The sequence below is a fragment of the Cariama cristata genome, unplaced genomic scaffold, assembly GCF_000690535.1.
Source record: "Cariama cristata isolate BGI_N322 unplaced genomic scaffold, ASM69053v1 scaffold32137, whole genome shotgun sequence".
Lineage (NCBI taxonomy): Eukaryota > Metazoa > Chordata > Aves > Cariamiformes > Cariamidae > Cariama > Cariama cristata.
In genome coordinates, this window is record NW_009628840.1 from 1,258 (window position 1) to 22,170 (window position 20,913).

Sequence of the window (20,913 nt, forward strand, 5' to 3'; positions counted from 1 at the left end):
CTAAAACCATTGTTGCTTTGAATACTGGACAAAGTTTGTGGGGATTGTTTCCTTTAAAAAGTTTACTCGTTACACTGCAGTGCACGTTGAGTAATAATACAAGGTACCTTACTGACAAAATTTGCTACCGTCATGAACAGCAACTTTAAAAGCAGCAGGAGCCCTTCAGCTGCTTTTCTGCTGGACTGCAGCCTCCGCCTTCCACCTCCGTAAGATTCCTGTCTATACATTAACTCCTTCTCCTGAGGGGAAAAAAATGAGTTTGTTCTCTTCTTCATAAATGCAGGCTCCAAGATGGCTCTCGCCACAGAGAAACACCACTCTGCGGCAGATCTCCAGCGAGATTAAACAGCAGCACCTCTTCTCTACGGGACAAGGTCATAGTGTTTGTTGAGCCCGTACTTATCCTTCAGAGAGGAAGAGTAAAGGATAGTCATAAGCTAAAGTGAACACTGCACACCGGGATGAGGGAAATCTATGGTCCTTTTGAGCTACTTTTTAGCCCAGCGCTTACAATCTGCAGGTCTGAATCAAAGTACCAAAAAAATCAAGCCTTGCTACTCACGAAGTGGCCTATCTTTAAAAAAAAAAAAAAAAAAGAAAAGCTGAACAGTTACAGCTTTTGTTCTCAGTGGCTTTGGGCTGAGCCACATCATTCACACACAAACACCCAGACAGAAAGATCTGGATACCTAAGGTCTTGCTGACTTCATGGGAATATCTTTATAATTACAGAGCAGACCTCTAAAGCCACCAGCTATCAGAAGTTATTTTCCTAAGTCTATTTTGCTAGACCTTTAAAGTATAGATTTAAAATCTGTGCATTTACCTGAATTCAAGATTTGCTTTATCAACTAGTATTACACAGAAAGCCAAGCTAGTTGGGGATGGCTCCGCTGGAATACCTTAAGCAGCCACCACGGCAGTAGATGCTTTAATTTCTCTGCCAGCAAACACCACCACAGCTTGTCAGCTGGAGCAGGGCCCTGGCTTCAGCGAGTTTAGATCCCAGACTGAAAGAAGAGCCAGAAAGGGAAAGTGGAGAAGGAGGAGAGGGAGGCCTCGAGCAGCTTTTGCGACACACCGCCCCCGCCCCCAGCCACACCAAACTGATACTGTTGTGGCTCCCCCATTGTACCTTTCTGTAGAGGACAGGTTTCTTTGCTCCAGAACTGCTACACAATGAACTGAAGCTCTGCCAGTGCCTTCGCTGTTGGGTTCCCCCCGCCCCCCCTTTTTTCAATCCTTCTGCAACATCTGGGCACGCACAGTAGGTGTCTGCTCAGCTTAGAGACCAGGACTGCCAAACCTGCGTCTCCAGTTGCGGAAAGCACCAAGGAAAGGAACTCCACCAGCTCCCAAGCCAAACGTAACCACGTTGCCTTCCAGTCCTTGGAGATCCAAGGCAAGTTCTGCTGTTGCTTGAACCAGATGAACCAAAGCCTAATACAAAATGACGTCCCAGAGCCAAAAAAAAGTACAGTCAGCAAACCCATCCTCCGGTGAAACGACGAGCTGGGAAAGAGCAGCAGCGTATTAGCTCAGCTGCTGCTACACTTGAAAGCTTTTCCTTACTAGCGTGTGAAGGAGTTGAAGCAATCCTCCAGAACAACTGGGGAGCTGCTCTAACTTTCCCAGAGGTCATAATGCATGGACAGAGCTTCCAAACATACCTGCACTCACGCATTACTGCTCACAAACACTTCTTTAGGAAAGGCAGGAGGCTAAACCCATCAGACTCGCCTTTGAAACAGAGCTCAATGGAAGAGTATCTCCCTCTTTTCCAGCAGTCGGGCATTTACCAGTAACAAGCTGTGAATCAAACCAAGCCAAAATGGATACATCCATAGGGAAACAATTAAAAACTGCATTGATTACATTGTAAAAACAATTAGACCACCCATCTCGGGTTCTGCAAAAGGTCTAAATTGTACTTGCATTGCAAACCCCACCTTGGGTTATCATGGAAACACGTGTAATATGAAGGCTCTGAAATGTCCTGGAGTCCATAACACAATGTTACATCCAACAGCAGATGGTGGTCTGGATTAGAGATGTAGTTCTTATGAAGCTGGAAAAAAATCCTTCCCCCCTCAAAACAGCAGCAGGGAACGGAGGTGTCAGCGGGCAGAGCTCAGGTGGTTCCGACTGTGTGAAAACCTGCAAGAAAGAACAGTGGGTGGAACTGGTCACTACTGTCCCCGGCAAGCCCTCGCCTGAAGACAGCCCACAGGCACCGCGCCAGCCAGCGTGTCTGCGGATGAAGAGGTTCAGTCCGGATGCATTTGTTGCCGCTCCCATTGCCACTGCCAGTTTTCTAGAAAAAAAGTCTTGAAAGAAGAAAACCCAGCCATTTAACAAAAAGCCAAGGCGGCACTTTTTTCAGGCTTTTAAGATTCAATTTTAGGCTAGTAAGAAATTTTGAGCACTAGTGTTTTACAGTAAGAAACCAACCAGGGTCTCCGAGGTTTTGCAAAGCTCCAAAAAGAGTCTCTTGCGCTTACGCACCGCCCAGCAGTGCCATTTCTGGGCTGACAGAAGTGGATGATAGTGAAAGAGCTGCCCTGCAGAGCCACCCAATGCACGGCCACGAGTTCCTCCTGCTCAGCTAGAGGCTACAGTTTTTGCAGGCATCACCAGGGCACCTTCTGTGACCTCTGTGGGTCAGCCAGAAGGGACAAGAGTGTTCTCTTTCCAGTTTTAAGTGATTATTAGATGAGGGACTGAAACAGACCCATATCATATTTGCTTGAAAGCTTGAACGGCCTCATAACAGAAGCCCTCAAGGATGGCCAGTATTTTCGGTCCTTAATATCTAAGGCTCTTCTCTGCTTGACAGCGTTCAATGGATACTTGAACTACAAGGCACAAACTACGCTAGCTTAAACCCATCAGAAATAAATGCTTCGAACGCCCAAGTTCAAGGGTGTAAAGACTGTAACGCCTGGGTTGTATTTACATTAGCAATTAGAGCACAAAATGGCTCCTTTGGTCACATGCATAGCAAAATACTTTACTTCCAGCCTTCTAACCAGCGAGGGCCCAAACGTTAAGTTTCTTGGCTGGTGAGGAAAGGGCAAGATTTAGGAGAGCCTGCTGTGAAAGGAAGAAAAGCCAAATTCATGTTAAATAAAGCCTGATAAACCTGTGATCAGGATCTGACATTGTTGCCTGCAACACGTGGATGCGACTGAACTTGGTGCCAGCAGCGGAGGCAACTTTGACACAGCACCTGCTGAGCAGCAAAGAACTTCATTCTACCAGACCATACTCCTTCACAGGTTTCATAAGTGATCACCTCAGGAAAAATACACTTTCCTGCTACCTGAAGCTGGACAAGCAGAGTAACTGGCTGCACATAGTGCTGTAAAGCACATTCCTTGCAATGAAATGGATACTCACTATTCCAGAAGCGATCCATAGTCCTCACTACCTGCTTAATGGGACCAGCAGGACATGAGATATATAGAGATACAGACGTATCTAGATATATACATGCATGCAAGATGAAGGTAAATAGCAGCATCTTTCTGTGCTCTGCAACATTTATCTACACTACAGGGACCTCTTCAATGTGCAAAAGGACTTTTGAGGCAGGAAGAACTGCCTTCCATTAAATGAAAAGAAGTTAAAAGAAGTGACTTGGGGACTATTAGGTCAGCCGTCATCAATATTCACTTTTTAGGTGTCTTGACTGCTCAGCGCCAACCTTTACCATAGCTGAGGAGTCTGACAATGGCTCCGTTCACTGCCAGCTCCATCCCAGCTTGTACTCTAGAGGCTACTCACCTTTGTACCCGCTCCACCATGTGTGCTATCAGTTTGTCAGAGATGCCTGGGCAGGACTCCTCAGCCAAGCTAAAGGCATTCTCCAGCTCTTCCATAGCTCCCACATTGCCTCCAGTCTGCTTGTGCTTATCTTTAAGCTGCAACCCAGAAACGGTGCGTTAGTTCCTTATCCCGTTGCAGAAAGCGCAGGTCAAGCAGTGCAGTACAGCCATTAAGTCCCTTTCCCTTTTAGTATGACTCCACAAGGGTGCAGGAGGGCACATTCTTCTTTAAAAATAAAAGAAAGGCTCTTTTTGTAGGTCAGGAAGATGGAAGTCCAATGTCTGGTGTTCAGACTTTCCTCCAGGTACTAACGGCAATTGAAGTCCTTAACAAACAGCCCCTGATGTACAAACTCAATGATGCTAGAGATGGATCAACAGCCCTGAAGCCCCCTAAGTAGTAACAGAACAAAGAACTCCAGCTGTATCTGAACCAGTACAGTCATCTTTGCTGCTAATGACAGCTTAGCTCCCAGACGCACACCAAGGCTTGCAGGCAGGTAGGGCAGAAGACATCGTTATCACCAGGAGATAGCCACCACCACTTTTAATAACCACAAAAAGGTTTGAGTTGCTTCTAGTGACTGGGAGGCCAAGGCATACTACTGCCACGCTACGGATCCTGAGCCACTCGGCCTCCCCCACTCCTCCCCACGAGAGCGCTTTCCCCAGGGGGACAGGGGAATGAAGCCCGCGCACCAAGACCTCCATGTGCAGCATCTGACCTAGACGAAAAGCCTCAGTTCTCATCTGTCATGGTTAGCGCACTCTGACTAGGCCTCACCAGCCACAAGTCTACTTGCACATGGTTCCGGTCGTTAATTTGAAATAGCTAAACCTCCGTCACGAACTCCTGACAGGTCACCGATGGATGCTGAGCCTGAAGGAGTCTGTTGTTGGAAAACCCGCAGTCACATCCCTTGCAGCATTTCCCCACCTCCTTCACACAAGCAGCTCAGGCAGGAGCCCCTTCCCTAGTGCGCATCGTTACACAGCCAGCTGAACAAAAATCAAAACCTTTGTTGAACAAGCAATGTCTGCCAGCTAACTGCTGTCCAGTGCAATTAACCTCCCTTTAGGCTACCATGATTAAAGGGCTTTACATAAGCCTCACGGTTCTTTGCCTGCAGTGCTACGCTCAGCCTTTCCTGTTGTTGGAGCTCACCTTTTCTCCATGGTCCTGAAAGCAGGACAATGTCAGTGCTAATCCCTAGCTGCAGCTGTCCCTGCGCTCCAGGTGCCTCGCCAGAAACAAACAGTTCTTAGTCAAAAAGAGCTGCTGCCACTTCAGTAGGGCAATTGCTCACCAACACAAAGCCTCAGCTGCGGGAGCAACTCACACACTGCTGCTCATTCAGAAGTGGCGGGAGCACGGAGGGCAACTCGATTACACATCAAGGAAACAGATTTCATAAGCCAAAAATAGTTGTGATGCTAAAGCCAAGGATTTGATTTGACCTCTGCCTGATCAAAGACCTGATTTCGCCTCAGAGCAAAATTAGACACAGGGTCTGCCCTGCAGGTAAGTTGCCAGTTTATCACCAGCCTTCGGTGCCAAGCCACTGCCCTTTAGTTTGCCCAGCGGCCTGTGATGTGAGCGGTCTGCGTTATCCTGTCACTTCCCACCACAGAAAAGCTTTCTGGAGGTTAGCAGACGGTTAGAGAGCTGTACTGCGCAAAGCCTTACGGGATGGCTTTTATCCACTGCTTGGCTCTCCAGGCCCAAACACCTTACCTGTCCTTCCTGCCCCAGGAAGGGCAGACAGGTTTCCAGATGTGCAGTTGCCCACATCTGTGTTAATGACCCACCATGGGTCATTTTGAATATTAACATCCAATAATACACAGGCAGGGAAGGCATGTAAAAGATTAGGAACAGCATCTCGGTAAGATTTCAGTTCACAAAGCCCAGCTTCAGCCCTTTTATGGAAAGAGGTGATCAAAACCTAGCAGGTCTAAGAGGCAGTAACACAATGGTGAGAAGGACAAAATCTGCTGTAGGAGACTAGAACTGAAAAGAACAATGTGTGCAACCAGCAGTGAGGCACATTTCCTACTTGGAGAAAAGTTTTCTTCCAAACCCCTGCTACTGCATGCAGAAGCCATGTTATTTCAGAGACTGCCCAGAACCTTCCCTGCACCTGATTTCACTGAGCAGGATCAGCAGAGCCAGCAGGGAACCCTAATCAAAGGGAAAGGCTGATCAGCAAATCTGGGGCAAGGGAGTCAAACTAGCAGAAATGAAAGGTCCAAGAAGCCACTTCCCGCCTGGAACTGGTGCAGCAAGGTTGGTAAGGAGAAGTGGGAAGATGCACTCGTTGGTTTGGAGAACTCACAGCCCCAAGCACTCCGTCCCCCAGAAGGCTCCTAAACAGAAAGGACTGAGAACCAGATGTCAGTGATTACGCTTGCACGAACAAGCTGCCCGCATCAGAAATCAAGATTATTTTTATCTGTTTTTATCTCATAGGTCTAGGCTACAAGACCATCTGCCTCACGCTCTGACCTCTGGAAGTCAAGCCCAGCGGAGTACAGAAGAGGCCAGTTAGCTAAACTCTTAATTTCCAAAGTGGTTCTGTCTCAAGAGCCTGCTTTTCAGAATGACCTCTGCTCTCCGCCCTGCAGCAAACCCTCTTTCGAGAGAGCACTAATTCTGAGAAAAGAGATTTAAGTCCAAAGACTATTCCTGAAAAAGCACAGCTCTCTGCTGGGCCACCCCCGGAACAGCATCAGGATCCAAAAAAGAACAAGTCATCAGGACCAGAGAAAGGGTCTCTGACCCAGCACCCCAAGAAAAGAACCCTGACACGCAGTGTCTGTGTAAGTGATTTCTTCCGAAGCAGAATCTCCTTTCCTACACTCCTGCTGGAAACAGCAGCTGAAGCTCGTAGCCAGTAGCCCCCTTAAGATTATCATCCTCTTCTCCTCCCTTAAAACATCACCCAGCTGGAAAGGCAATTCAGCTCTCTGCTGATACGGACACCATCCCATCATTAATGGTAGCTTTGACTTCAACTCCGCATCCCCACCCAGAACACAAGGCAGGGAAACAAGGTGGATTTTCCAAACGCATTTTCTCTGTCTACCTTCCACAGGCCACGTGGTAGGTAACTCCTTGGCCTCAGCATGCTAGCAATAGCAGGCATGTATCGATCAAGAAGATGCTTTAATCCACCCGCACTCCCCTCAGTGACTCTGCTGTGGAGAGCAGCGTATAGCACAAGGGCAGGGAAGACGCATAGCGACAGGCAAGCTCAAATACCTGCCTGCCCGAACAGGAGCTGTGCTTCAGCCCTGGAGGCCAGGGTCATCAGAGCCCAGAGCTGCCAAGCCATTAGCAAGCCTAAGATGCAGATAAGAAGCAGGCACTCCTCTACCCTCTCTTCACCAGAAGACACCACAATAATGCTATGCTTCTAGGAACACAAGTGTATTGGAGAGGAGATTCCAGGGACATATTCACTTTCTTAATATATGGTATAGACCTCTGAAAAGAGGCACAAATGGCTTCATAGTCCCGTAACCCTGCTAGGTACTTCACAACACCTTGCTTCTCCAAATCTTTCCCATTTACTCATCCACGTCAGGTATTTCTTCGTCTCCAACCACCACAGACACCAAGAAGATTCTACTCACCTCCCCAAAAACTGGGTGAACAAGCGTGGAGAGACACTGTGACCGTGGTTGCCTCTTGATGGGCTCGGTAGGCTAGAAAGCAACATGAAAAGAAGTTACAAGCACAGGCAAAGGCTCCCAGGGCACACAAACTACTAAGCCTTTGGTAAATTCACAGCATCTCAATGGCAGTCCCCTCATCAGGTCTCAGGAAAGCCACTGATTGCAGTACCCTGACGATGTGGAAGAAGCAACTCTGAGGCACTAGCCCTTGATACCAGACTAAAGTAAATTTTAGAGAGAACATCAGTGACTGGTAGCTTCCCCAAGACCCTGAGAAGTTTGTGTTAGTTCAGTCCACTTCTGAAAGAACAAAGAGCAAACAGACCTTCTGAGAACTGTGAAGAGCCATTCCTTTGTGCAACTTGCTCAAGGAGTTGGGGCGAATAGTTGGTGGGAATGTCCAGATCGGACCCTGGTCTCCATCCTCTGTGTCTCCATCACTGGAAATTAAAAGGGGACGGTCAAGACAAACCCTTAGCTCCCTACACCAGCATTGTCGTAATCACAAGCTCTCCCCCACCCGATTGTCATATTGCCACAGGGCTCCAGGCATTTCCCTATCGCAGAAAAAAATCCTAAGAAGAAACCGCTTCAGTCTCTACAGCCCATATACAGCACCACAGATATCTAAGTACTACATCATGTTCCAAATCACCACAACCACCTTTCTGCTCTAGCCAGCTTGGAGACAGTTTCAAGCGCTAGTTAAATTTAGGAGAATTTCAAGACAATCCAAGCTCACAATTTGAGGGGTCAAGCTTAGATGTTGCAAGCCAACCTCCCAGAGTCACTGGTCACTTGAGTCACTGCCACTACAGGTGAAGAGAAGCTCTGCGATACCAGCCTGGCAACAAAGTGCCCTTTCCTCACCCAAGGCTCATACCCTCATTACCCTCCAAATCAGTAGCAAAGCTTTCTGCCCATGAATACACAAACACACGTACACAGCTGTTGCCACAGTTCCTCAAGCCCACAGCTCTTGTATTTAACTGAACATGCACAAAATACCGGCAACAGGAGCCCCGTTTTACTAGTTACGCACAGACTAGATGTTTCTCGTTAGTACTTCTGGTTCCTTACGCTCAGCAAAGAGGCTTGGCAGCCTTAAGACCAAAACGGAGCACCAGGTCCCACTGAACAGGAGGTAACAGCCTGTTTGTTCAGGCTCCCACAAACAGATGCTCACAGCTCTCCCTGAGCTACCATAAGATCTCCAACTCAGGTGGGGGAAAGGACCCGGGCTGTTTGCAGTAGGCTACCCCGGGGCAGGCAGGGTATAGCAGGGGCACCCCTTCGTGCGGAACACATACGTACATATCAGAATCACCAGAACTGGAATCTTCTCCATGGCCCTCCGACTTCCAGCGCTTGAATCGATCTATCAGCTCCATTAGGAATGAGGTTTTCTTGGTGTAGCGTGTGATGAACTTGTGCTTTAGCAATTCTTTAGCTGTCGGCCTCTGGAGCAAATAAGGAAAGCATGCTACATCTAACCATCTCTACACTAAACAACACAACTGCATTGACTTCAATTCTTTCCAGGCTTGCCCGTCCATTCTGCAAGCTCAGTACTTCTTTCTCCCCAGGAGCCTTGCACCAAAAGGTCTTCCTGCTAAATGAATCTTTGACCTCTGCAATACTTTACCCAAATTCACAGGTGGACAGCAATACTCACAAATCTAGGATCCTTATTGAGGCAGGCTTCCACAAACTCCTTGAAGGGCTTGCTGTGGTGACCCTCAAGTGTTGGAGGGTTATTTTTGGGGATCAGGAAGAGAACCCTCATGGGATGCAAGTCAGAATTTGGAGGCTCTCCCTTTGCTAGTTCAATGGCTGTAATTCCAAGGGACCAGATGTCTGCCTGAAAGAAGAGCAAGAACACTGACAGCACAGAACAGCAAGAAGCGATTCTGCAACGCAGAAGCATGCAGCTTTAGCCCAGCCAAAGGGCTGATCACATAAAACCAGATAGGGTGTTTCATGTCTAATAGACAAACTTCTCCAACAGACTCTGGAGCACAACAGGGAAGTATCATTCTTGCAATAAGCAGCACTTCCAACTCCTGTATTAACACTAGCACCATCTCATACACAGTGGCACCAAGTAGGAATCCTCCAGCTCCCAGCTCACCTTGAAGTCATAAGCAGACTGTTTGATGACCTCTGGTGCCATCCAGAATGGAGTCCCGACAAAGGTGTTTCTCTTGATTTGTGTGTCTGTCAACTGTCCAGCCACGCCAAAGTCAGCCAGTTTCACATCTCCTTGCTCCGACAGTAGCACGTTGGCAGCTGCTCACACAAAGAAGCATTAAGTCCACTGGTTTCTGACAGAACTGAATACTGAGAATGGACCTCCTGTGACATCCTCCTTTGCCCCAGTGAAAACCCTCAGATTGATTTCCAGCTTCAGACTCAACTCTCACGCTCTGACCTCTGCTGGGTAACCCAGAACAAGTTCATACCCTCGGCTGGGTCAGAAGGGGAATATTTCTAGGGTAGCCGCAAGGAATAGATGTGAAGGGCCACACAATCAACTAGATGGATTCCTGGCCACACAAAGAAGAGAGGGCAACATGGCCCAAGATAGCTCAAATAGTCTAGTCCTTTTTTTTCAGAGTAGCATTCAGCACAGGCTAAATAGCAGATCTCTCTAAAGAGCTCACAAGTTCCAGTCTTGTACAGCTTCTCACTCACTCAGCTTAAGACAGTGACATTGCTCAGGTTTTGGGACAGGGGTTTTGTTGTAGGACTTTTCATTCTGAGAGAGACCCTACCTACAAACTTTCGGCATTTCTCCACTCCGCCGGCAGCCAACAGTCCTGCACAGCTTGCAGCGCTAGAAAAGTATGGTCTCACATACGCAACGGAATCTTTTCTACATATCTCCCTGCATGAAGTTTCTCTGCTCTGCTTGTTCACATCCCCTCCTGCAGAGGGTCAGACCAGTTAGCGTCCAACACTGGCCACATCTCCACAGCACTGTCCTCCCGCCCTCCTGCTGTCCTTTGATGCTCTGTGCTCAGTGTGAGACTGCGCTTCGGGAGGCAGATGCCAGGTCTCTCTACGTACGGCCAATGACTATAAAAATCAGCAACAGGGTAAGCTGACACAAGCTGCCCTGATTTTCTGGGGCTGTGAACCCTGCGTGAGGACAGCTCACCTTCGCAGTAAGTTATAACCATGATAACCAGCATACACATGCCTTGGGGTCCAGCAGGAAAGCAAATGTCCAGACATAACCGAGAGTCAGCTAATATTTGAGCATGCCTTTCATTAACTCCATTGCTTTAGCCCCCTGCCTGTCCAAACTACAAATGCCAGAGAAAAGCTACAGATCCTCACTGTTACTCTAAACAATAAAGACATGAAAAACATGAGTTGCAATAAAATGACAAGCATCAGAATGAGAAACAAGCAACCCAACAGGAAAAGCAGCACTGAGAAACAGTCTTTGAAACCTCTCAGATTACTGCTGTACAATGCTTCTGAATCTTATGTTAGTAACATCCCTTTACAAGAACGAGAGCTGAGCTCTCCACTCTTACCTTTGATGTCCCTGTGGATCTTCCTCTCGGAGTGCAGATAATCCAAACCCTTTAGGATTTCCCTCAGGATAGTAGCTATGTAAGTCTCCTCCAGGGGTCCCGGCTTCAGCTGATAAAGGTCAGAAAGATGACTTAAAGGAGGGCGACTGATGCCTTGGATCTTCCAGCCTCTCAACTTGTGACTTGGAAATCTTAGCCAAGCAGGTCATATTCAGAAAAAATACTGCACGCCTGGTGCGCATTCTGCAAACAGAATGCTGGACTTTGCACCTGGCAATATTAAATGGAAAAATCTTTGGGGGGTTTTCTGTTAGTCTATTAAAGTCTTCCCAGACAAACAGCAGGACAATCATCTCTCACTTTGGCCTGGAAATACAATGCTGAACAGAACATCTTAATGGTTTCTCTTGTTTAAGTCTCTCTGCTAGCATCCCAGAATGGAATTTCAGTCCCTGCAACAGCCCAGAGACAACTTCTACCCTCTGGCTGTGGGTATTGTATCAAAGCTCTTCTCCTTTCCATCAGTCCTCCTCTAAACAAGTCCGGCCTTCTCAGTGCAATAACTGAGGTTCCGACACTAAGGTGACTTCTGCTGCTGACAGCCCCACCACTGCACCCTTCCTCCAAGTCAGTGCTGGCTCAGCAGCTTTCACTACATGACCTTAGTTACTGCTCTGGAAAAACAGGCTTTATTGTCCCAAGCAGAAAAGCAAAACCCTGTGACAGAATACAGCACAGCAGAACTTTGCCCGTGTGTTTATTCTGCACTTGTATTCTCTTAAAATCTGGGGTAACTTGTTAGATGTCATTTGTGTTATCAAACACCTGGGAATCCTGATCGTAGACCAGGTCCCTGCAGAGCTTGATGCCATGGCAAGCACTGAACAGTACCATAAACTCTTATTAGGTGAAGTATGGATTTGCACTGCTCAAAACCAACTGGCTGCTGTCATGTTTCAGTTCACTGGCTCTTCCCATGGTAAAGCCACAGAGCACGCTGGAGAACAGTGCTTTGACAGCTGAGCTCTGTGCAAACATTTCCTCTGTCCTGGGATATGCATAACCAGCATGTCTGTCCCGCACCGCCTACCCTGCAGGCACAGGGCTGTCAAAAAGATGGTATGTGGCCAGTGAGTGTCTAGCCTACAGGCGTTTCACAAACCAAGGCTCCAGCCAATGTTTTTCATGGTCCAGAGCTTACCACGTACTTACCAAATCCAGGGCTGAACCTCCTCCTAGGTACTCCATGATTATCCACAGCTTAGTGCCCTGCAAGCAAGAGCACAAATCAAGAGCAAAGACAGTCATAAAAGCATGCAGAAAAGTGAAATCCCCAGAGGCAGCAAGACACATGAGCAGTCCTGTACACAATCCAAGAGATGCTGCACACCACAGCTCTCAAAAGGCTTAAGGAGGGAGCTCCCAGCTCCCTCTTTCCTGCATGCTGACACAGCATTACAGTGACAGACCTGACACCCTTCTCCGTCTGCAGTTTTATGTGAGTAAGCTTAGTGCCGCTACAGGCAACAGACTACACAGCCCACAGCGATAAGCATATTCTCGGGTTGGAGCCATTTAACATCACTCCAACAGAGCTAGCACATCTTCTTGACAATCACAGGGGAGCTTTGCAGCCTTTGAGCTCATTAACAGACTGCCAGCTTGAAGGGTACAATCAGCAAGACGCTCTCTTACTCCTCAGAGAAGAGATTTCCAGACTGAGGTTCACAGGGTCCTGGTAGGAGACAATCAGCAGATCCATGAAACTACAGCTTGCTTGGTGTTTTCAGCAGAAGGCTGAGAAAATGCATTACGGCCTTTGAAAAATACATAAGGAATAATCAGGATCCAAATAGCTCAGGAAGTGTTTGCTACAGACCCAGTGGTACAAAGACCTCCAGCAGCCAGCACACAGAGAGCACTTCTGGTCATCACTACTAGTAGCTTCCACTGGGGATTCCTAAACCTGTTCTCAACAGAAGAGGTATCAGCACTCCTCCAAAGACTCAGTTCCTGTTCTTTTAATCAGTTCTGATGAAATGGTGATCACAAGACCACAAAGTACAGTTTCAAACTCCTCTTCTTTCCAGAGGCATAAAGCCCTCAGTGGCACTACCAGAAAACTGTGGTCTTTTGCAAAAGTATTCCACAAACTTCCTTTCAAGAATGGTCAAAATGGGGAGAGGTCAGCCTCTTCAATGACTACTTTTGTCTCCAGTGAAGTGCCCCGCTCTGGGGACCACACTGTACCAGTCACCTCGTTTCCATATGCTTTGCAAGTGTCTTAAAGCCCAGCCTCCTACTAAGACACATAAATGCAGTGAGCAGAGCCACTGCTGTTCCCACAGCCACACCGACACTCCCAGATCGGACACCTTTCAGTGCTGCATGCCACCATCAGCTGCATCATCAGCATCACTATCAGCACCCAGAGAGAAGCCCACCCCATTCCCAGACTGCTGGCAAGAGAATTGCCACGGCTTTTTCCTACCTTCAAGTAGGAGCCGTAGTACCGAGTGATGTAGGGACTATCACACTGGCTGAGCAAAAAAAAAATCCTCAATTTCATCCTCAGCCTCCTCCAGATCAATGATCTTGATAGCAACCACCTCCTTGGTGCGGTTGTCGATCCCTTTATACACTTCACCAAACGATCCTTTGCCGATCCGCTCCAGCTTGGTGAACAGCTCCTCAGGATCCACCCTGGAGTGCTAAAGCAGAAAGCAGAGATGGGAAAAGTCCATTAAGTCCCACGGCAGTCTGCAGAGAGCCATGCATACCTGTACAGCTCATCTCCCTATCTATGCATCTACTGCGTTGTTTCATTCACCCGAAACTCACATATCCTAGAAGGTCTCCACACGCTGAGAAACCTAACACACAACATATCCAAGATTAAAAGAACTGAAGAAACCTTTTACATGGGCTTTCCACCCCTGCAGATGGTAGTCGGTGAGGAAGGGGAGAGAAGCCCAGAAGGAGAATGTCAGCAAGTATCTCTGCGGAAAGTGTCAGCTCCTTTGGGACAGGACTGCTCAACTGCAGGCACTACATGGGTGCCAAAGCAGCTCCAGGAGCAAGCACTTGTTCACAGTTGCATAAAAAGACAGGCAAGGTGTACCAGAACTAGCCTTCTTTTGAAGATCCAAATGAGAAAACGGGTACAAGCAAGAGGCTGTAGGAAGTTCACAAGGATGTTTCCCTAGTCTGCCTGCCTGCACTCAAAGACTGGAATGATTTGGAAGATTTGCATCCTTCCCTACTTGTTTGGAGCGTGAAATACTCCAGTAATATAAATATCAGTACACACTACCTGTCTTCCCTGCTGCAGCCTGATTTCCAGGCAGCATCCAGCCCAGCTCTCTTCAGATGTTTGCAGAGGAAGCCTCATGTCTTTTGGAAGGTCAGCAGCAAGGAGGCCAGACACCTGCCTATCCCAGAGGAGACAGGAGAGCTGAATGGACACTCCGTCTGCAGACCTGCTTTTCTGGAACAGCCTCTCCTCTGGCTGGCACGCCCAGATGCAAAAGCAAAAAGCATTTCCCTCATTAGATAAGCACATCAACTGGCAAACTACTAACATGATCATTGATCATGGGAGAAATACTGACTCTTCAACAGAAGCTTCAAAGTTAATTCTTTATTAAGATGACTATGGATGAGAAAGGGAAGAAATCAGAACAATTTTCTGATGTTATTTCATTTGTTCAGCTGCAGACCAGGAGGTCCTGCTCTGCTTCATGCTACTAAAAGGCTCTTTGTGATTAGTTTTTCTGCCTTTTTTAAAAAATAAGTCTCATTTAAAAAAAAAAAATAAAATCTGGAAAATATGGCCTGACCTACAGGAAGCAGCCAAGCTGTTACAGTGAGTTTTCCACACCCAGAACTTCTCAGTCTCACCTCCAACACGTCACCCAGAGGGGCCGCTCCCTTGCAAGGGCCTTGAGCTGGCAGAGATTTTATCTGAGAATAGGGCAGCTGCATTTTTCCATATACTACCAGGCCATCACTGAGCAGCCCTAGGTGCTGCTTAATGATTAAGCCAGCTAGTCATTACAGGTTGTTTGCTCTCTATGCCCAGTGCATCGCTATATAGAGTAAGCCAGGCCCAGAGTGAGCTTTACAGTCAGCTCACTCAACAGGATTTCCACATGAATTCCAGTCCAAGATACAGACGGATAACCAAATATCCTTGTGCATCCATGGCAACACCCAAACAGGCTGTACTTTGAACAAATGCACTGGAAACAGACTGGAGGGGATATGCAGAGATGAAAGGAACTGCAGAGACATAACAGGGACTGGAGAGAGGGAGGCAGCGGAAAGGAAGAGGATTTGAGCTTGAGACATGCCAGGAGACAACATGAGAATGATGACCACAGGGCAGGGAGAACAGTCTGGCTAGTCCAGGCTCACAAGAGGCCAGGAGCAGTTTCCACCTCTCGACCAGCTTACAGGAAGGGGCAGCAAGGTGGCCCAGACGTTACCTTGCACAGTCCCCTACTGCACCGTAAAAATGCCACTCACCACATCAGCTGCTCCCACCCATCAGGGAGAAGGGAGAGAAAGAGGATGATCCCCTAGAAGCCCCTGGCTCGGCTGGTAAAGGAAACACTATCCATGTGAACTGTGTAGGGAGGCAACCCTGCAAGAAAACCTTCCTCCCCTCCCATGTAAGTAATTTTTCCATGAGAAAAGAAATGGCAAGGTATAAGTTACTGTTCCCCTCCTCAGCCTGGCATGGCACATCAAAGAATCAGGACTGATTCTTCAAGAACAGGACTTCAAACATAACAGTACCAGCTACTGCAGGCAGCTTTTGGCACAACCACCATTTTATGTATCACGACAGCTTCGTAAACGAGCTTCCATACTTCAACGTCAGTTTACCCTGTTTTCTGTGGAAGAAAGCAGTTCAGGTTGGGGCAGTGAAGGAGACAAACCTTCCTGACAAGCACATGGAAACTTTGCCCAAAGGACTCAGGAAAACGATACAACTCTGATCGGCAGAAGAGACAGGCCCACCACATTACGTTGGAACAGAAAACTTTCTTTGTAGGTACTGGATTTACCTTCCCAGTACCTGTCACTTCAAAATTGATCTGGAAATGCTTCAGAGCTCTCAGGTGACAGGGCAAGAGTATGACTCTACGGAGGGCCCGGGGACATGCATCCCTTGACAGAGTTACCGAAATCACACAAGTCATACCCAGAAACAGCCAGAACCTAGTGAGTGAGTATGGGGCAAAGTGGTAGAGTCATTCCAGCCATGGTTACAGTATCCTGGACACTTGCTGCAGGACCAGAGTCTGATAACGAATTTCTTCACTTTCTGTAAACAGGGAGGAGGAAACAGGCCCATCCCCAATTCAAGCAGGTCAATGTCTGCCCAGTGGAACACCTTGTGGACACCACAGAAGACATTGCCAGGTGGCATTCTCATGGAAACAATCCTGAATTCCCATGACAAACTAAGATAGATAAAATTATGCTAGTCTGCAAGACATCTGCTCAAAAGCTCTTGTTCATGAAAAAAAAAAAAATCCCTGTTTGAGCTGCCACATGGTAACTCGCTGCTGATGAGCAAATGTTCAGATCAATGGGCGTACAAGGCTCAGCACTCACCAGACAGCAGAACAAATGCAGTTATGCCAGGAATGGAGAGCTCTGCAAGTGCACCTCTCCATCAGAAGAGAAGCACACTGCTACACTGTGGGGCTCAAGTGGGGCGGGCAGGAGAGGAGAACACATTCTGTGTAGCCTGACTCTGCCCTACACCAATAAATTTGCACCTGCAGAGCACTGCAACGAGGGGTGACAAGGACAATCTGTCCCTTTTCTAAATACAAATTGATCTCAGTGCCAGTCTTGTTGTCAGAGAATCACCCTGGCTGCAAATCCAAGTTCTGGAACTGCACAGCTACAAACACACCTGAAAAACTTCATTAGCAGAAAGCAACGGAATCCAGATGGAATGCTTTACACCTGCACAAATGAGCATAGATAACCCAAAGCAGCTTATTAGCACCTGTCAACTTGGCAACTGCTCACCAGCTTGGGATCTTTCCATTTTCTTCCACACTTACAGAACTGACCAGAGCTGCAAAATGGAGCTCCAGACCAGTCTGAAGAGCTAGCTGACCAGCTGCTGCTCCTCGTTCTACTACAATGCGTAAAGTCTTTAAGGAATGGTCACCTCATCGTACCTTTTTGCTTGACTGAATCTCAACTAAGCAGCAGTTCTGGAGCAAAATGCCTCATGCTGTTTCTCCCCACTGACAGCAGCCAGACACTAGAGATGGCTCAGTCAGGCATGAACAGGCTTTGGGAGGAGAGCATGCAAAGCACTATCTGGGTTGTACGTGCAGGAAGGGGAGGGAATAAGTATGAGAGGGATGAGGGCAATCTACTAGTAATGTGCTCTGCTTCTGTCCTCCAGGACCTAATCTCACCGCACAGGAAAGAAGGATGGTCTGTCATGACAGGTGTGGGGGTGTTTGCCATCATGACTGATGATGCCATGTTTTAAAACAAAGCGACCCACTGCAGACATCAGGAACTAAGAATTGCAGTGTGTTACGAGACAAGCCTGGCAGTAACGCCAGCTGCTTCACGGGGAAAGAATGGGTTTGGCAGCTCTGCCACCTCAAGCTGCAGAGACATGATATCCACAGCCTTTGAGAGGAGACTAGAGAAGAACGGTAAGTATCTACCTTCATTTCAAAGCCACTACCTGGAAAGATAAGCTGCGTATTGGGAACAGAAGCAAATACCCTTTGAATCAGCAAAAGGTCTTCTCTCTGGGCTGTGTCAGGCTGGATCTCACTCTCAAAAGAGTCATACTCAGCATTGTGAACAAGAGTCACACCTGCATCTGCTGCCTAAAACACTGAGAGGTGTTTAAACCCTTTTGGAAGCAAGAGTTCCTTGGTCCGGGGCAGGTCAGGATCAGAATCACTGTTCTACATGGGAAAAGTCTGTAACGGAAAAAGATTGTCAAGGCCACAATACTTTAAGAGCTGAAGCTGACTGGGAGTCTGGCAACTTCTAAAGGTTTAAATGGAACTACAGCAGCATTTAGTGTTACTTCTGACTAAAGCACTTTCCAAGCAAACAAACAAACAAACATACATCATTTTCCTGTGCCAAACACAGTGGAAGGATGAAGTTGGTTTTAATGAACCTCAGCTACTGACCTTCTTTCCTTCATTGCCTCCTCTCCTCCCCAACTTCCCATCCAGCATTTATCGATATTGCATGGTACATACTAACCTCTGGGCCGCCAACAGAGACATCTACAGCAGGCATGATGTTCTCTTTGGAGAAAATCAGCTTTGTAGCTGGAAACATTTGCAAGCTTCCCTGTCTATATGAAATTTGTGCACAGCTCTTTTAGACTGCCAAACCTGAGACAGTTTTGGACTTCTGGAGTATAGACAAGAAGGAAGTTTGTGTTCAGCACTTTGAAACACACGAATTTGAGACTCCCAGCTTGCTTCGCAGTATTCTTTTGCTTCAAGGGAGTGAAGCATTACTTAGCCAGAGAACTTGAACGGGTTCTTCAAGGTCACATAAGGAACAACAAAACTAGAAACAGAGCTCAGATCAGAGCTTTAAATACAGTAACACAAATACAGCATCTAGCAGAGAGAGCTCCCAACAAAGACCAGAGGCTGAGCTCTATGTACACAGCAAAGGGCAGCCAAGAAAAGAGAGCAAGCCAACTAGCCGAGGCAGGGAAATGGAGGCACAGAGGTAAAGCAACCTGGGGATTTGCCTAAGGTACATCAGCAACAGAACAGAGAATCAAAGACAAATCAAGCCTCTGACATCCCAATCCAAGGCCGAGTCTCTCGATTTTCACAGTACCTCCTACCACTCCCTAAACTCTGGTAAACAGAACTTCAGGCCAATTCTTACTGCCCTTCCAGCAAGCCTCAGTTACATAGACTATGAGGTCCCATCAAGGATTCCTGAAGAGACCCAAGGAATGGGCGACACAGACTACTTCCCTATTCCAGGACCAGACAGAGAGTCATGGGATGACAGAATCTGAGAATGCCTTACATTTGCATAATAAATTCAGAGACAACACTACTGGAACTCTGATAAGCTTCATTAGTGAACGTTGTGTACAAAAAAGCTTCAGAGCAACCTCCTCTGGAGCACTGAACTCGGTTCTCAGCCCTAACCCGACAGTATCCTTTCATTTCTCTCCCTTTACTGTGACTCACTCAGGCACTATATTTAATTCCATACACACTTTGTGGAAACACTTTATGTGAAAGACAGCGTGAAAACTAAGATGCATTGCAAATCAAGTTTAAACCAGAAAAAGCTTGGAGAAAGCATCATCTCAAACCACTAAAGCTTTTAGTATTATGATTCTACACCTAGGAGCAGAACAGAAAAATGCCAAAAGTTCTCAAAAAACATAGTTTAACAAGACCTACATTCAGTATTGACATCTGCCAATAATCAAACACACCCCACAACCAAATTCAGAAGAAAGAAGATTCAAGCCAACACTATTAATGTGGTTTAGCTTTTAGTCCCAAGTCATGACATCATCCTTCCACATTCCTCTTATGAAAATGTCATCACAACAACAGGATTTAACCACATCCACTGAGGCTGATATCTCTCTCAGAAGAGTTAACGTTCAGTATCCAATATCACTACCTCTTATGCATTAAGGTTACAAGCACCATTTTTTTCTCAGGCTACTGTTATGAACACTTGAGTAAAATATGTTTGGCACAGTCTGCACACACAGCATTTCTGTTCCCATTTCTAGACTTCCCCTCCCAAAAATACTCAGAGAGCCAATGATTCCTGTCTCCTTAAGAAGAGCAAAGTTAACCTCAGAGAAAGGCTCCATACTGGGCGAAGAATTCCCGTTCTATATGGCTGGCAACCTAACACTGTCAGTCCAACACCACCACAGAATAAGACACAAATCAATCTGCTAACGGGAGCAAGCTGAGATGGGGCAAAAAGTGATTTTCTGGTGATTTGCTTTAAACTCACTTCAAGAGCAAACCTAACAAGGCTTGCTCTTGATACAAGAATTTAAAACAAATTTTTAATTGCCACTTACCTGGCTGGCAAATTCTCTCAAGTGAGCCATGCCTACAGGATGGTCAGACATTCGCTTTTGCAAAATCAGGGAGGGTTGGGACTTTGTAGAACAGCGGGAAAGCGATGCTTTCTCATCCACCGGTCAACTGCGACAAACGAGAACACAACAGCTCTAACTCGAGGTTTTCAGACCCTGGCTCCTTCCCCAAAAGAGCTACCTGCATCTTTTCTCTCCTCAATTTGCAGTTCTCCTTGAACCTAGCAGCTCATTCTAAGTATGCCAGCCCCTCCTTGCAAACCCCATTTCTCAATCCTTTCCAGACATGCCTTCCAGATGTACTAGGGAACCTCACTGTAATGATATACACTGGCAAAGCCCCAGGCACCATTTTCCCCACCCCATCACCTCAGCATCCTCCCCAATATTATAGTTGCCCCTACAGCACTATCCCCTCATCCCCACTCCCAGCATCTTCCCCAGCACAGCCCACAGCATTACCCTCAGTCACCCTCCTACTGCTCCCCAGTAATCTCTCACTGAGGGCATCCCTCCGCTCCCACTTTCTCCAGTACACCCACTTGCAAAGCTCAGCTCCCCAGTACACCTCTTCCTCCTCAGGGAACCCCAACCCTACACCATCCCTGAGCACTCCCCCACAGGGCTCCCCAGTTCTGCCCCAAGACCCCGCGCTCCTCAGCAACCCTCTCCACAGGGCTCCCCAGCAACAGAAGAGCCCCCGCCCAGCACGACCCCTCAGCCCAGCCCAGTCCCCTCAGGG

At 47.4% G+C, this 20,913-nt stretch overlaps 1 protein-coding gene across 1 annotated transcript; it reads right to left on the bottom strand.

Moving 5' to 3' along the window:
- Positions 1-1,296: 1,296 nt before the first annotated feature.
- On the bottom strand, positions 1,297-20,204 carry LOC104165362 (serine/threonine-protein kinase 25-like). Its single transcript, XM_009704960.1, is given in 12 exon segments — positions 1,297-2,160; positions 3,790-3,926; positions 7,467-7,538; positions 7,834-7,948; positions 8,823-8,968; positions 9,184-9,369; positions 9,640-9,797; positions 11,054-11,162; positions 12,266-12,322; positions 13,545-13,608; positions 13,610-13,764; positions 20,154-20,204. Coding segments are annotated over 12 exon segments (1,290 nt in total). The 3' UTR covers positions 1,297-2,120.
- Between the last annotated feature and the right edge of the window lie 709 nt (positions 20,205-20,913).